Source organism: Pipistrellus hanaki, assembly GCF_964339955.1.
Source record: "Pipistrellus hanaki genome assembly, chromosome: 2".
Taxonomy (NCBI): Eukaryota; Metazoa; Chordata; class Mammalia; order Chiroptera; family Vespertilionidae; genus Pipistrellus; species Pipistrellus hanaki.
In genome coordinates this window covers 140,898,417-140,914,683 of record NC_140504.1, presented here as the reverse complement: position 1 = coordinate 140,914,683, position 16,267 = coordinate 140,898,417, and the positions used below count along the sequence as shown (strand labels likewise).

General features: G+C 38.8%; 2 protein-coding genes across 6 annotated transcripts in view; one reads left to right on the top strand and one right to left on the bottom strand.

The window, feature by feature from the left end:
* Positions 1–16,267, top strand: part of DNASE2B (deoxyribonuclease 2 beta) — a 684,289-nt gene that overhangs the window by 466,342 nt on the left and 201,680 nt on the right. The gene's annotated exons all lie outside the window — the stretch shown is intronic.
* The window catches only part of MCOLN3 (mucolipin TRP cation channel 3), a 29,086-nt gene that overhangs the window by 10,026 nt on the left and 2,793 nt on the right, over positions 1–16,267 (bottom strand). For all 3 annotated transcript variants that reach the window (XR_014794169.1, XR_014794170.1, XM_084874427.1), the window contains exons 2-6: positions 15,191–15,420; positions 11,229–11,396; positions 5,890–6,043; positions 4,640–4,724; positions 4,467–4,563 (exon numbers count right to left, since the gene is read on the bottom strand). Coding sequence is in view for 1 of the 3 variants with exons in the window: in XM_084874427.1 (XP_084730553.1) it covers positions 4,467–4,563; positions 4,640–4,724; positions 5,890–6,043; positions 11,229–11,396; positions 15,191–15,420 (734 nt within the window). In the remaining 2 variants the exon portion in view is untranslated. The remainder of the gene's footprint in view (positions 1–4,466; positions 4,564–4,639; positions 4,725–5,889; positions 6,044–11,228; positions 11,397–15,190; positions 15,421–16,267) is intronic.

The window sequence follows — 16,267 nt, the reverse complement described above, 5'->3', positions numbered from 1 at the left end:
ATGGTGACAGATTGTTACTAGGCTTAATGTGGTGATTACCTCTTAGGCTACATAAATGTTGAATCACTATGTTTTTCACACCTGAAACTAATATAATGTGCCAACTACACTTTAATAATTTTTTAAAAGCTCATAAAATTGTGCTTTTCCCCACTTTCCAGTAGTTCCTCAGCTAGGAATAGATTTTTTTTTTTTAGCTCTTTTACAATTCTTCCTAACATAAGAGGTCATTTTTCTGTCTTGAAACATTTTAAGTGAAACTTTTAAAATTTTCTTTCTGGATCTAGATTTCTTAGTCATTCTAGAACCATATGTACTGCCAAGAATGTGGCCCCGGGAATCAACAGCCACTTCTTGCCTCAAGGATTACTATTCAGGACACAGGCACAGACCGGACAAAGCCACGCCAGAACACCTTCCATAGCCCTTCTCTGTTTCCCCTCTGGCTCCCTCCACTTTCCCCATGAAGAGACCATCAGTCTTTTTGTTGCTGTTGTTTTTAAGTTCCTTCTTGCTCAAGTTCTTTTAAAAATCTGTCATTTAAATGATTTTTAAATATATATATGTTTTTATTGATTTCAGAGAAGAATGGAGAGGGATAGAAAAATCAATGATGAGATTGGCTGCCTCCTCCATATCCCCTCCTGGGTATCCAGCCAGCAACCTGGACATGTACCCTCAACAGGAATTGAACTTTGCCCTCCTGGTTTAGAGGTCGCTGCTCAAGCACTGATTCACGTCAGCTGGGCCATTTAAATGAATGTTATTGCACTCCTTCATGTGGGGTAATCAGAAATCACTTCAAATATAAGATGTCAAATAAACATATTGGAAAAAGTCTGGTTGTCAAAGTTGTCCCCTCAGGTTGGACTGTAAACTTCTCTCCTTGACAAGCAACTCGGACCATTGTCAGTGTCTGTCCATCTCCATGGCTGCTGGGGAACCCAGCCCACAACTTCACACAAGGAAGATGCTCGTATTACTAGAATGAGTTCCCCTTGCAAAAGGGAAACCATCTTTTCCCACAAAAGAGCCTCAGGGTCTTAGCAACAGTAGGTGCTCACTAAATATCTGATGAGTAAATACATTTTGGTTTCATGTCAATCACATCTCAGTAAGGTTTAAAAGAATCTGAATTCTTTAAACACAGAAGAAAAATTACTAGATGGGATTCACAACATATTAGATAGTACAGGGGAAAATATTAGTGCTGTGGTCGGCAAACTGCGTGCCACCTGCAGCTCTTTGGTCCCTTGAGCATGGCTCTTCCACAAAATACCACGGCCTGGGTTGTCTATTTTGAAAAAGTGGCATTAGAAGAAGTTTAAGTTTAAAAAATTTGGCTCTCAAAAATAATTTAGATCGTTGTACTATTGATATTTGGCTCTGTTAACTAATGAGTTTGCCAACCACTGTATTAGTGGATTTGAAGAGAGAGCAATAGTAATTAATGAAACGCAGAAGAAAAAAGACTAAAAAATGAAACAAACAAAAAAAGAGAGCATTAATAAACTGTGGGAATATTTCAAGTGCCAAAATACACATGTAATTAGAATCTCTGAACAGTGAGTGGGGGGAAAGACAGAAACATATTTGAAGAACTAATGCTGAGTAAATGTCAAATATAATGAAAATTATAAACCCACAGAACCAAAATGTTCAATAATGCCAAACACAAGAAATATAAAGAAAACAACACCAAGGAGTGTCACTATCAAATTGTTAAAACCTGATATAAAGATAAAAATTTAGAAACAGCTGGGGGGGGGGGCGGGGGAGGAGGAAGGAGGGAAAACAGATCGCATAAAGAAGAACGAAGATGAAGATGACAGCAGATTTCTCATCAGAAACAATGCCAGCAAGAAGAGCAGCAACTTTAAAGTATAGAGGCTGTAAAACCTAGAATTCTATATCCACTGAAACTTCCCTTTAAGAATGAGGGTGGCCGAAACCGTTTTGGCTCAGTGGTAGAGCATCGGTCTGCGGACTGAAGTCCCAGGTTCGATTCCAGTCAGAGGCATGTGCGTTGGTTGTGGGCACATCCCCAGTGGGGGGTGTGCAAGAGGCAGCTGGTTGAGGTTTCTCTCTCATCGACGTTTCTAGCTCTCTATCTCTCTCCCTTCCTCTCTGTAAAAAATCAATAAAATATTTAAAAAAATATATTAAAAAAAAAAAAAAAAAAAAGAATGAGGGTGAAGTCCTGGCTGGTTAGCTTAGTTGGTTAGAGCATTATCCCCATATGCCAAGGTTGCAGGTACAAGCCCCAGTCAGGGCACATACAAGAATCAACCAATGAATGCATAAATAAGTGGGGCAACAAGTCTCTCTCTCTCTCTCTCTCTCTCTCTCTCTCTCTCTCTCTCTCTCTCAAAATCAATAAATACATTTAAAATTTAATAGTTACAAATAAATAAAAATAAAGGTCAAATACTTTTTCAGACCTAGAAAAGCTGAGAGAATTTATCACCAGCAGGCCTGCACTATAAGAAATGTTAAAAGAGGCCCTTTAGGCAGAAGGAAAATGATGCCAGATAGGAGCCTGGAGTTACACAAAGGAATGAAGCACACTGGAATTGGTAACTATGTGGGTAAATATAAATACTGTTTTCTTATTATTTAATTGGCTTCAAAAGATAATTGACTATTTAAAGCAAAAATGATAATAATACGTCAAGTATGTGATAACACATCTAGAAAGTAACAATAAGATAAAGGCCAAAATTAGAGAAATGGAAACACAAGGATGGGCAAAAGTAGGCTTATAGCTGTAAGTGCACAAAACATAGAGTTTATGCTTGTATTTTTATTATGTTATTTATTACTAAAGGTCCGGTGCACAAAATTTGTGCACGGGGGAAGGGGAGGGTTCCCTTAGCCCAGCCTGCACCTTCTCCAATCTGGGACCTCTTGGACATCCCTCTCACAATCTGGGACCACTGACTCCTAACTGCTCGCCTGCCTGTCTACCTGATCGCCCCTAACCGCCCACCCCCAACCAGCCTGATTACCCCTAACCACCACTGCCAGAGGTCCCTCAGCCAGGCCTGTGCCTTCTTGCAGTCTGGGAGCCCAGGAGGAGCAGGCCTAAGTTGTCAGTCAGACATCCTTGTTGTGCCAACAAGGAACTCCTCCACTGCACTTGCCAGCTGTGAGCCTGGCTTCTGGCTGAGCAGCATTCCCCCTGTAGGAGCACACTGACCACCAGGGGGCAGCTCCTGCATTGAGCGTCTGCCCCCTGGTGGTGAACACATGTAAAAGGGTCAGTCATTCCACTGTTCAGTCAATTTGCATATTAGCCTTTCATTATATAGGATTACTACATTAGACTATGTTCTGAACATTTTTAAACCTCATTCTCTGAGAACTTGATTTTTTTAAATAATTCTTTATTGTTGAAAGTATTACCTATGTCCCTTTTTTCCCCCACTTAGACCCCCTTCAGCCTGCCCCTGCCCCCAACCCCAGGTCTTCAGCACCCTACTGTCTGTGTCCATGGGCCATGCACATGTGCATACAAGGTCTTTGATTGATTACCTCCCACCCTCCAGCCCTCCCCCACCTTCCCTGTGAGATTCCACACTCTGTTCCATGCATCCATGTCTCTCAACCCACTCTGTACATCCGTTTATTTTGTTATTTAGATTATACAGATGAGTGAGATCATGTGATACTTATCTTTTTCTAACTGACTTATCTCACTTAGCATGATACTCTCCAGGTCTCTCCACGCTGTGAGAGCTTGATTTCTTACAGCCAATTATTTGAGAACTGAGAAAATAGCTTTTGACAAAGACTACTGCCAAAGTAACAGAATTTGTATCAGATGACCGCAAGTTGTATAAAACGCTTTCCTGCATATGACCAGCCAGCCTTGGGTTACTGACTCTGATCCTCGTGAGGTGCCAGACTCACATGAGAGGCGTCTTATGCTCTCTAGAGAGCATTAATAGCTCCATTTACAACTGTGTGTGGAGAACATGGAAGTGATAGGGTGGGCTGAAGGGGGAGAAACTCACCAGAACATTCAGAGGCAGCACAAGGAAGGCACTGTGAGCAATAACCCAAAGGTTACAAACATCCATTCATGGCAAGGAAACTCAGCAAGAACCCTTGCCAAGGACTTAAGCACACAGCCACGGACTGCTAGACGCTACAAAGTCTTCTCCTTTTGTATTTGAACACCTACCCTGTGCCAGACACTTGCCTTGGTACTAAAGACACAACAATGAACAAGACAAGGTTCCTGCCCTCATAGGACTTAGGCTGAAGTACAAAAGAAAGCTAATTAACAAGTGAACAAGTTATTGTAACAAGATAGAGCTAGCTGTTTCAATGCCCCCCTTAGGCACATTCAAGCCTAAACATCCTAGATATTTGATCATGCCTAAATGCAAGTAGATGGAACATGTATCTAGGTAAAACATGCTTCTCCAGATGGGAACCAAACCGGACCAGCCCATTCTTACAGTCAGAGTGAAGTCGTAACAGTCAGGGAGCTCGTGATGACGAATAGTCTGCAGATTGATGGCCTTCAGTTTAAAGGTTAGCTCCACAGTTAGGAGTCTAGAAAACAGAAGAGACCTCAGTGCAGTGAATACCCACTCACAGACAGAAGTCGCACTCCGCCTGCCTCCCTCACCTGTGAAAGTCCAGTGTTAGGTTGAGTTTATTTTCCTCCGGTGTTCCAATGTAAAAAGTGTCATCTGGCTCCACGGAGAAACATTCTGCCACAGACAGGAACAAAACATAATATTGTGGCCAAAATAAATAAAACTACATCTTGGGAAGATTTTCAAAACTAAAATATTCAGATTCAAAACTAAATATTCAGATTCTAGTACTTTTCTGAATTAAGATTTTAAAGGCTAGACATCTATACTTACAATGACTATTTGTTTTTAAGACATAAGTGGCTACATTTCTGCAGTGGGTGGGAGTGGAAAAAGTTCTGAACTCGATCTCATTAGTCTCCTATAGAATGCTATCTTCCCTCCTGGCCTTTAAACCTAAACTTGGAGACCTTCCTCCCCCGACCCCTTTTCTTTTCTTCATTGTATCTAAACAGGTTTGAAGCACTTGAAGTGTCAAAGAAAAAAAGAATTTCTAAGCATAAAGGATCTACTTGTCTAATATTATGTGTTGACTATTTTTCCTCAATAAGCATTTTGAAAGGAAAACTGCATCTTAGAAGGTTTTTACGAATCAGTACTATGTTACTATTCCTCTTTTTTAAAAAAAAAGTCCCAGTCAATACTGAGGAAAGCATTCAAATATCTTATTCTTTTTATTAAATGACAGAGGTGACATTGATAAATAAGATTAATACCTATTTTTTAACATTTAGTCCTGAGCTAATGTTTCAGGCACAACTTGCAAATAACACTTTGCTCCTAAGAATAAGCTGTGCTCTTCTAAATTCTGGTTCTCATTCCTATCCCAGCCTAACCCCCACTTCACCCCCATAGATACTGAATAGTGAGATGCTAGTAAAGGGAGGGAGCTGGACACACATCAAGAGTGTGCAGCATAATTTCTTGTAAGGAAAGTATCTGCCTATTTAATTAGCTGATCCAGCGTGAGAGGCAGTGGAATATAGTGCGTAAGGGCCTGGACAGCCTGGGTCAGGTTTCAGCTCTGCCTCGTATTAGCTCTACCTTGAGCTGATCACTTACCTCTCTGTGCCACACTGTAGTCTTCCATAAAATGGTAATAATAATAATAATAATAATAAACCTTGGGACAGTATCTAACTGACACACAACTTTTATATGGTTTATCAGATGACCTATTAGCACAGACCAAATCAACGTTTTCAGAGATGAAATTACTGATTTAAAATATAAATCAAGGAATCAAAAGTGGAAGGTCCAGCTTATAGAAGAGCATTACCAGTTTCAATCTGGGGATCAATGTCAAAGGTATCGTTTCCAGGACAGATGTTTCCTTGCTTGTAGAAGTACTGACAGATCGCCATGCCAGACTGTTCCGAGCCCTTATCCTCGTAAGCATGGTTCCCGATCGAGATGTTGCGTAGCTGCAAGTACTTCAACCGAAAAAAGAAACAGAAAGTGGGGATGCCAGCCAGGACAGAAGTGAAGCCATGATCCCGCTCCCTTCCTGCCTTTGAAACTGGCAGGTCCCACCTCTGCTCTGGGTGGAGACCCTCCCACTGACACACAGGGTGCGTGGCATGGACTGTGCCCCCAGGCAGCAAGCAGAGGGGCTAAGAGCACTCAAGGACTTGAGTTCTGAGCTCAGGTGTCAAATCCATGACCTCAGGTAAATCACAAACTTTTCTGAGCTTCTAGTTCCTTATCTTTAAAATTAAAGGTTTAAATGGCATAATCTCCTTTCCTCCTTTAAAGAACTATGTTCTAGAAACTGGCTTTTACGTAGAGTGTGGATAAAAATTTATTTTATCTTAGACCTACATCCTGTATGGTCAGAGTTTTGCTCCACTACTGCAGTACTGGAAGGGGGATAAAGTTGTTCCAGGCTAACCATCAAAACGTTTTACTTAAAAAATATGTTTTTAATATTTATCTTCATAAGAATATAGCTTAGTCATTTTCATTGCAATATTCCACTATCCTGGTGAATCCTATAAAACAAAATGTGACTTTTATAAATGAGAATCACATGGTATCTTGGAATAAGTGTCCACAAGGTGGATTTCTGTGAATAAAAAACACAAAACGAAGGGGTTTAGAGCTTATTTTGAACAATGTAACATGGCACATTTAGTGATCCAAAGATAAGGATATGGTATCTGTCTCTTGGAATTAATAATTTAATGGGATAGGCACAGGTATTATAAATAATTCTACTAAAGGATGCATGTGAACATGCTGTGACCATTGAAGGGAATCATTGATGATATGGGCCCATGGAATTGATTCTGAGCTGGCCTTGTGGAGGAGCATGTTACCAAATCCGACACTTAGTTCCCAGTTCTCAGTGCTTCATGCCTGGTTGTCAGGGCTCGCCTAACTTAACTTCTCTCTGGTGCGTGATGCAGGTGAGTGCTTTCCCCTTCGTGGGATACTCTCTTCACTTGTCTTCTGGGACCCAGGCTGCTTCTTCTCAGTCTCCTTAGCTGAATCCCCTCTTCCCAGCCTCTGCATCTCAAGGTACCTTGCATTCAGTCTTCAACCTCTTTAACCACATTCTCTCCATGGGTGATCTCAGCCAGTCCCATGCTTTGTACCATCTATATGCTGATGACATCCACATTTATTTCTCCAGCCCTGCCCTCTCCACCAAACTCCATAAACAAGTGGGTAGCAATCTACCTATGGTTTCTAAGAGAAAGCTTAATCACAGATGGACAAACAGCTAAAATTGTCTCTTTCTGCAATACTTTTCTTCTCCACAAACAACTCCATAAGTCAATCACCTTCCAGGCAAGTCTTGGAAATGATCCTTTAGTCTTCTTCTCTCCTACTCCATTTCTAATCCATCAGAAAATCACGCATTACTTTCTGATTATATCCCAAACCTGACCACTTCTCATTACCTACACTGCTGTCGCCCTGGACCACTCCTCCATCATGTCCCATCTGGTTTACCTGACTTTCCTGCTTCCAATCCAGACTCTCACCACAGACTTGTCTTTGTAAAGAAATCATAGGACTGTTACAAATATTTCCTTACTACAATCACAAAAAGTAAGTGATTTAAGACACATAAAACCCTTAGAATAGTGACACCTAAGCATGAACCTGTTTGAGACTCTGCTCCTTCTCCCTGGAAGCTTCTTCCTTGAGATCTTCACGGGCTGCCTCACCACTCTTTTGTCTACTCTCTACTCACCTGTATCACCTTCTCAGAGAAGCCTTCCCTGACCATCTCCACCCTTTCACCCTGCCTGCTTCTTCTGTTTGTTTTTCCTTAAACGAAGAACCAACTGACAGATGATTTATTTATGTATTTATTGCTGATCTCTTCCTATTAGAATATGACCTCCTTGACTTTGTCTATGTGTTCACTACTGTATTGATGAACCAAAAACAATATCTGATACATAACTGATGCTACAATGTTAAGGGAATAAACATTAGCCTTTGCTGGTGTGTATTAGAGTAAATCTCTAGGCTCATTCTGAGCCAGTGCTGGTTATAACATCACTTTTGTTTATTATATATGAACATTTCAGCCTGAAATGTTCTTCCTCACACTTTCAGTCCTCAGAGAGGCCTTTTCTGACCGCCCTGTACTATTAATGCCTAATGCTACTTTATTCTACTTCATAGCACTCACCACTATATGAAATCAAATAATTTGGTTAAACTTGTTTAAAAGCCATCTTTTCCATTAGAATGTAAATTCCACAAAACTAGGAATTTATCAAGTCCACTGCTCTAACCCCAGTGCTTTAGAACAGTATTAGGCCCGGAATAGGTGTCAAGCCAATGGTGAGGTAAAATATTATTATAAAGCTGCAGTGGCTCTTCACTTCCTAGAGCTAATCTATGCACAGAAACCATTAGGATAATATGTGTGATTAGGGCATTGAGATTGGAAAAATTAGAAATCTTTGATAATAAAAGTAGCATACTATTAAATAGCATTGTGTACTATATATAGCGGGGAAATAGTGTAATGCTGGAGATATTACATTTTGAGATTTTTATTTTCTACTCAAGGAAATAGTGTATTAATTAAGTCTTTCTAAAGCCACTCTGAGCCAAATTGGTAGTTTCATAAGGGGGACAGGAGAGAAGAGGGAGCATAAGAGATAAAAAGTCCTTTACGTGAAAAAAAGGTAAAAGATATTGAGGGTACTAATCTATTTCAGGCACATCATGAGAAGGCAGGGTTCTTTGGAAAAGATGATAATGGTAGAAAAACAGAAGGCAGCAGGAAAAGAGGAAGAACAAATAGGAGAAGGAGTAACTCCCTAATAGAAGCCATAGGCTTGAGTCTGCAGGAGCTGAGCAGGGCTGTTGAGGACAGGACATTGTGGATGTCACTCATTACACTGGAGACTGCTCAAATGTAAGGGGCAGATGAAAGAAAAGAACCCAGTAAAGATGGCCCACAAGTGGTTGAGGAAAGCCACAAAATAACTAGTGTTCTGACATTCAAATATATAAGCATATATAATAAACAAAAGTGATGCTATAACCAGCATTGGATCAGAATGAGCTTAGAGATGGTCTATTTAGAGGACATCTGGGGGCTAATCCCTTCAGAATAACTAATTAGTCATGGAAATACCTTTAAGATCAAGAAGCCACCGTCCCATCTGTCAGTTCTCCTTAGGAACTATCATCTCAATTATCAGGATATCTCCTTACAACAAACAAAGCTCCCTCTTTAACACCAGTCCATACTGTCCCTTTTCAGTTATCTGGAGCCATGTAGAAGGACTGACCTCAGTAACCACAAAACTTTAGTTATTCATGGAAATTATGATCAAGATATTTTTATCTTTAGCTAAAAATACATGCTAGTTGCTTGGAAGATGGAAAGTAATCATTTGCCCAAGGTAAACCACTCCAATTATTTTCTACTTACATATTAGAGTAAGGAATCTATATGCAGTTCTATAAAGAATGTAGAAATCTGATAAATAGAATGGCCTGAATACCAAATAGTACTGTATTTTTATAAATATATTTTTATTAATTTCAGAGAGGAAGGAAGAGGGAGAGATAGAAACATCAATCATGAAGGGGAATCATTGATTGGCTGTGTTCTACATGCCCCACACTGAGGAGTTAGCCCACAATCCAGCCATGTGCTCTGACTGGGAATCAAACCATGACCTCCTGGTTCATAGGTCAATGCTCAAACATTGAGCCAGGCTGGCCCCAGGGTAAGCAGTACTATATTTTTAAAACTAAGTTTAAGTCTACTAATTAAGGTAAATACATTTTAGGAGGAATTTTAATGAACTGTGTGCTTCTTGCCTCTATCCCCCCTGCCCAAAAAACATACAAAACAAAACAACTACCAATTTGGTTTAAGGTAGCTTTAGAGAAACTTAATAAGCTTAAAACAAAAATCTCAAAACTGAATATTTCCAGTATTATATATTATTCCTTACAAATTGTAGGACATAATTCTGTTTAACAACTTATACAGCTAGCTTCTATTACTGTAGATATTGGGCCAATTCTTGTCATGGAATGCTAACAGAAAACTTTGGTGTCATAATTACATATCTCATCTTAGCAATTTATCATTTCAGTGTGAAGAAATTGTCTCTAGATAATGAAGAGCCATGATTTCATTATAACAATTGTTTGAAGGAGAGTTGTAATAGTTTTGAAACAAAGCCAGGTTGGAAATACTGACTTCAAGAACACTTTCGGCCCTAGCCCGTTTGGCTCAGTGGGTAGAGCGTAGGCCTGTGGACCTAAGGATCCAGGGTTCAATTTTGGTCAAGGACAAGTACCTGACAAGACCCTGGTGGGGGCTCATGCAGGAGGAAACCAACTCATGTGTTTCTCTCACATCAATCTGTCTTTCTCTCTCTGTCTAAAAATCAATGGAAAAATATTCTCAGGGGAGGATTTAAAAAAAAAAAAAGAACACTGTCAATGATACTACCAAATAAGAGATTTAGGGTCTTAAGAAAGAACTATTTATAGCAAAAACAAATTGATTACAAACACAGAAAAGGAATTTGACTCATCTAGATGAAAAACAAGCTTACTTTTTTGATAGTTAATCCGTGTCACAATAAGATCATTGTCATGCATGACATAAAGGCCTTACTTATATTTTACGAGAACTTTCAGATCTTGGTTGCTATATACACTCTGCAAAGTGAATATTATCATTAAGTATTAAGGGCCTCTGAAACTATAAGCTCTGAGGACTTAATGACTACTTACAACCAGTGTCGTGGTTAATAATTTTAAACCTTTGAGGCTCTCTTACAAGCCTGAGTTCTGATTCTTTTAATTAAGTCTTTCAAGTTTCTGCCTCTGTGTTTCTGACCAAAAACTCTTCTCAATTTACAGTTTTATAAAAGTTTGTTGGCAATATTTTAAAAACATCTTAAAATAATTTTATACATGTCATTTATACATTACAGAAATATTCAGCCTTCTCCATCGGAATGTCAGTTTCTATTACATACATTGCTAACTGTTTTTCAGTCTGTTCTTTCTCCCAAGTAAAGAATGCACATGCACCCCGGAGAGGGGAAAACCAAGTAAATTCCATTAATGTATCTATGCATTTAAAAAAAAAAAAAAAAGTGACGCTTGATTTACCTGGTTCACTGCGAAGATGATCTGATTGTATACATCACTCTGTGTGTAAACTGCATATGTGTCATCTGGTTGGTTCACATATTCTTTTAGGAAGAGGTGTTTGAATGCTATCGTGTTATCTTCCTTGAAAGCCACCACCATCTGGTTACTTAGCCCAAAATAGACCAGCTTAAGGGGGAAAAAAGAAAAAGTTAGAGGGTAAAAAAGCATCAAAATAAAGGTCTCCATATAATGATTAATTTATCTATTCAACATTCAGTGTCTAATTAATCCTGAATATGTTCCATGAAAATTAATCTTTGGTAGCTATGAATTAGTTTGTCCTTAAAGATTTCTAGTTGTAAGGTAAAAGGAAGTGGTTTTGCATCTTTTCAACATTTTTTTTTTCAATGTCTGATCTCATTTATGGCATTGCTCCCATCAAAAGCTTCAGGCATTCAGGTAAGTCCTTCATCAGTTCTTCAGCTGTTCCGAGCAGCAAGGTCACTTTTTGGCTACAAAATCGGGAGGTTCACTTAAAGAAAGAATGATAGAAACCCTGAAGTGTGTGCAGAACTTTGGCAAAGGACACTTGAGGAGCTGAGCAGGTAGCCCAGAAGTTAGCGCTTTGGAAGGACATAATTCAAGTAGAAGAACAATGAGAAAAAATATTAGCAAAAGAAATGGTGCAGGGGCCTGAACAGCAAGTAGAAGAGTGTGATACTGAATTCTGTAGGACATCAAGAAGGTCTTGAAGAAGGTATTTCATATAATGTAAGAAATATCTTAAATAAGTCTAAGTCCTACAATCAAACTGTATTTCTAGAACTAATTACCAAAACTGTGACAATAAGACCCAATATAAAAATATTCTTTCAACTTATCTCTAAATTAAAGTATATTTATATAACATATCCTTACTGTTCATGCAGGATTGGCCCACATGAAACCAGGTGTTCATACGCAAAAAAAAAAAAAAAAAAAAAAAAGTTGTTTTCTGAACAGCTGTCATGGTAACTTTACTCCAAGTCTCTTTCACCTTCTCTTCCCTCCAAAACCACCTCAATCTATCTCTATTTCATACACCACACACACACACAGACACACACACACACACGTCATAAAGGCCTTACTTATTTTTTAAGTAAACTTTCTAAAGTATGTGCATGTAGTTTAGAACATACATTCTGACTTCGATCCCAGAATGAAGCAGGATGCATTGTAGATGGAAAAGGGAGGAACACAGGGCACCCATGTGCCATTACTCTTTTCCAGCTACTTTCCTCACTCTGATCCCACAGTATAGTTCCTAATGTACCTATTTTACAAGATGAGTACATACAGGCTCAGAGAAGCTAAATAAATTTTCCAAGTCCCATTACCCAAAAGTGTATAGTTAAAATTGGAGCCATCTAACAGATTAAATCTAAGCTGCATAACCCAGGTTCTCATCGGGGGAAAATAGAATAGACAAGGCTTTCCTCCTTCCTTCTCCCTTTGTACAATAAATGTATGCCCTATACCCTACACTTGTCACCTCTCTCCACCTAACTCAACCTCATCACTGAGGAGCCTCTTTGAATTCTACCAACTTCATATGATTGTAGAAGCCCTTTTCTTCTAACAATCTTAAGCATTTGTTCCCAATAACCAGTTAAGATTAGTGACTTCAGAGTTTAAACTATTTTTCAAAGTCCTACTTAAATCCCAATAAGATGACAGTTTGATATTCCAGGGATTTCACATCTTTTGAAGTTGATGACCAAAAAGCCTCCAGAGAATTTGCAAACACATTTTTATCAATTCATTCAAATACATGAGGACCTCCCATGTGCCAGTACTGAGCTAGGTACTGAGGATACAATGATAAGGCAACTGTCCTTGTCCCTACTGGCCTAGAGGCAGACAGGAGGCTGAGACAGAGCTGCTGTAATTCAGAGACTGAGCCAGGAAGTGGGGAAGGGAAAAGCTTTAGTAAGGTACCTATCATTGTACACATCTTTCTTTTGTTATCGAGACACAACATCTCCAACTTAACAAAAATACCACCTTCTTTTCCTTGAAGAGGAATCTGTTACCAAGTCACCCTTATTGATTAATTGCAAAGTTGTCTTTCTGTAATATTTGCTTGATTGCTCAGATATAAATTAAGAAAAACATCTCAATTGAGAAACCTCAGCTCCTTTCAAAAGCTTACCTAAATATCTTTCACAAGTTTATTACTGACAAGCCTAACATTCTAAACTATTGGTCAATTTTTCTCTTGACCTCTCTTAGGTAAGCTTCCTAAAAGATTAAGGAATAATTAAGATCATAAATCTTAGAGGGAATAAATCTGAGTTTGACACCAGGACGGGTTTGGCTCAGTGGATAGAGCGTCGGCCTGCGGACTGAAAAGTCCCGGGTTGATTCCGGTCAAGGGCATGTACCTTGGTTGCAGGCACATCCCCAGTGGGGGGTGTGCAGGAAGCAACTGGTCGGTGTTTCTCTTTCATCGACGTTTCTAACTCTCTGTCCCTCTCAATTCCTCTCTGTGTAAAATCAATAAAATATATATTTTTTTAAATCTGAGTTTGAATTTCAGTTCTGCTTTTCATTTCCTGTCTATGATAGGCTATTTTACCTCACTAAGCCCCAGTGTTCTAGTCTGTGAAGTGGGAATAACACTCTCTCTGATGTGTTTTAAGAACTGAACATGATGATGCCTATACAATGTTTAGCCCAAAACACAGCACTTTCAAGTAGAAAGTATTTATGTTCAACCATTTACCTTTAAAGAGAAATTGTTACTCTCACCAATGGAAAAACAAATGCAATAATTCTACCAATTTCATATGATTGTAGAAATCCCCTTAGCTTCTAACAGTCTTAAGCATTTGTTCCCAATAACCAGTTAAGATTAGTGACTTCAGCATTTAAAATAATTTTTCTCCTTGAATATGAGTTGTTTATTTAGTTACAGGCTGTTGGGAACCTGTAACAACTCTTTTTTGTTGTTGTTGTTGTTTTCACCAAAAAGAGAAAGTACTAATAAAACACCTTTTTCCCCTATTAAAGTTTACTTTTATTTTTGCCTATTAGATTTTAGTGAAAGATAATTGCTCTCAGCAGCAGAAAAACATTTCTACACAAGAGAATATCACAAGTATAAATAGAGAATCATAAAATTGTATCCCCCCCCCAAAAAAAAAATGTTAAGAAAAACCAAGGAAATGAGATTCTTAACATCTCCTAAAACAAGGTGTCATATTTTACTCACTCCCTATGCTACTCCTTTTTAGTTTACTCTGATTCTTCCACTGCAGGACTCCCATAATCACAAAGAATCAAAGTTACTTGCCTTACAGAAACCCTTGAAGTATCTGAAGAGAAAGTCCCAGGAAACTAACTAGGAAGGAAAAGGCTCTTCTGATTGGACAACAGCTAGCTCCAAGGTGGATTCAGAAACCTCTCCACTGGAAGCCAAATATTAAAATTTTCTTTTCCTGAAAACTAATCAGATTATGTGACTGAAATGATAACTTTAGAAAAGATGAAAAGGAAAAAGGTAAGAAAAAAAAAAACCTAAAGTCTTCTTTCACAAATATTTAAGAGAGAAGGGCTTAAGATTTCATGTTTCCTTATTTATTGTTCCCCATTATGAATGCAGTTAAAAGTTATAAAAACCACTGGCTGGCAGAAACTGGTTTGGCTCAGTAGAAAGGTCCCAAGTTCGATTCCGGTGAAGGGCATGTACCTTGGTTGCTGGCACATCCCCAGTAGGGGGTGTGCAAGAGGCAGTTTATCGATGATTCTCTCTCATCGATGTTTCTAACTCTCTATCCCTCTCTCTTCCTCTCTGCAAAAAAATAATATATATATATATATATATATATATATATATATATATATTTATTTATTTAAAAATAACAAAAAACCACTAGCCATGGGCCTCTTTGTTATTAAAAGAAGCTTTTAACAAACCTCTCACCTGATGTGCTCACCTGGATAGTCACCATTGCAAGTTTTATAATTTGTATGACAAGTTTCCATGGTTTTCTGCCTCGAGCCCAGAATTTCTCACAAGGATTCATGAAAAAAAATTTGAGCTTTCGCCTCATCTGGTCTTCCAATAGAAGCTCCTCGGAGGGAGATGTGTTCTGGTTAAACGTGCAGCCATTTTCCTCCGGCTGAGAGCTACCGCTATTTGTAACAACCTCGGTATTTGCCATCTCTAGAGGAAAAAAACAAACAAACAAAACTGTTTCCATTCTGTAAGTAAAGACACAAGTTTATGTTCTTTGCTATTGCAGGATAGTTGAAGGAGTCTCAATAGAAGATCTGGTTTCAGATAAGCTCCATGGTTGTAAACTGCACTTTAAATGTTTACAGACTGAATTAGAATGTTACATGTCATATTTCTTTTTGTTTCCATTATGAAATGATTTTTTTTAACTCAGTTAAACTTACAAAACTCAGGGTCTACATTTAGAAAAGTATTATATGTACTTACACATATATGGTATGTATGGGCTTTCTGTCTCCTTCAGTGACAGATATAGAGCATGGATTGTGAGCTGAAAGCCCAGGTCAGGACTTCAGAGGGTAGATGGGCCTTGAAATTATATGCAAACTTTTTTTTAAATATATATATATATATATATATATGTATATATATATATATATGTGTGTGTGTGTGTGTGTGTGTGTGTGTGTGGATATGGCCACTTTTCTTCTGGAGAGACTTAAAGAGTTATCAGATTATCAAAATAGTTTCAAACCACTGGGTTCTGTTTGGTGTTTAATCCTGGTTCTACAACCTGACACTTTTGTGACATGATCCTCTCTGAGCCTCAGTTTTCCCTTCTGCAAAATGAGAACAGGAAGCGCTATCTTTTGATTGTATGGAGCCTTACAAGTAAAAATGCAACCAAAGCCCTTGCATCGGGCCTCACACTAAGCAAGCAGCCTCACTCTCCCCACAGCCCCAGCAGTTTCCTAACACTGTCCACAAGGTTCTTAGTGGCCCTGTGAGCCTCAGGGGACTTGACTGTCCTACAATGGGAAACACATAAGCTCAA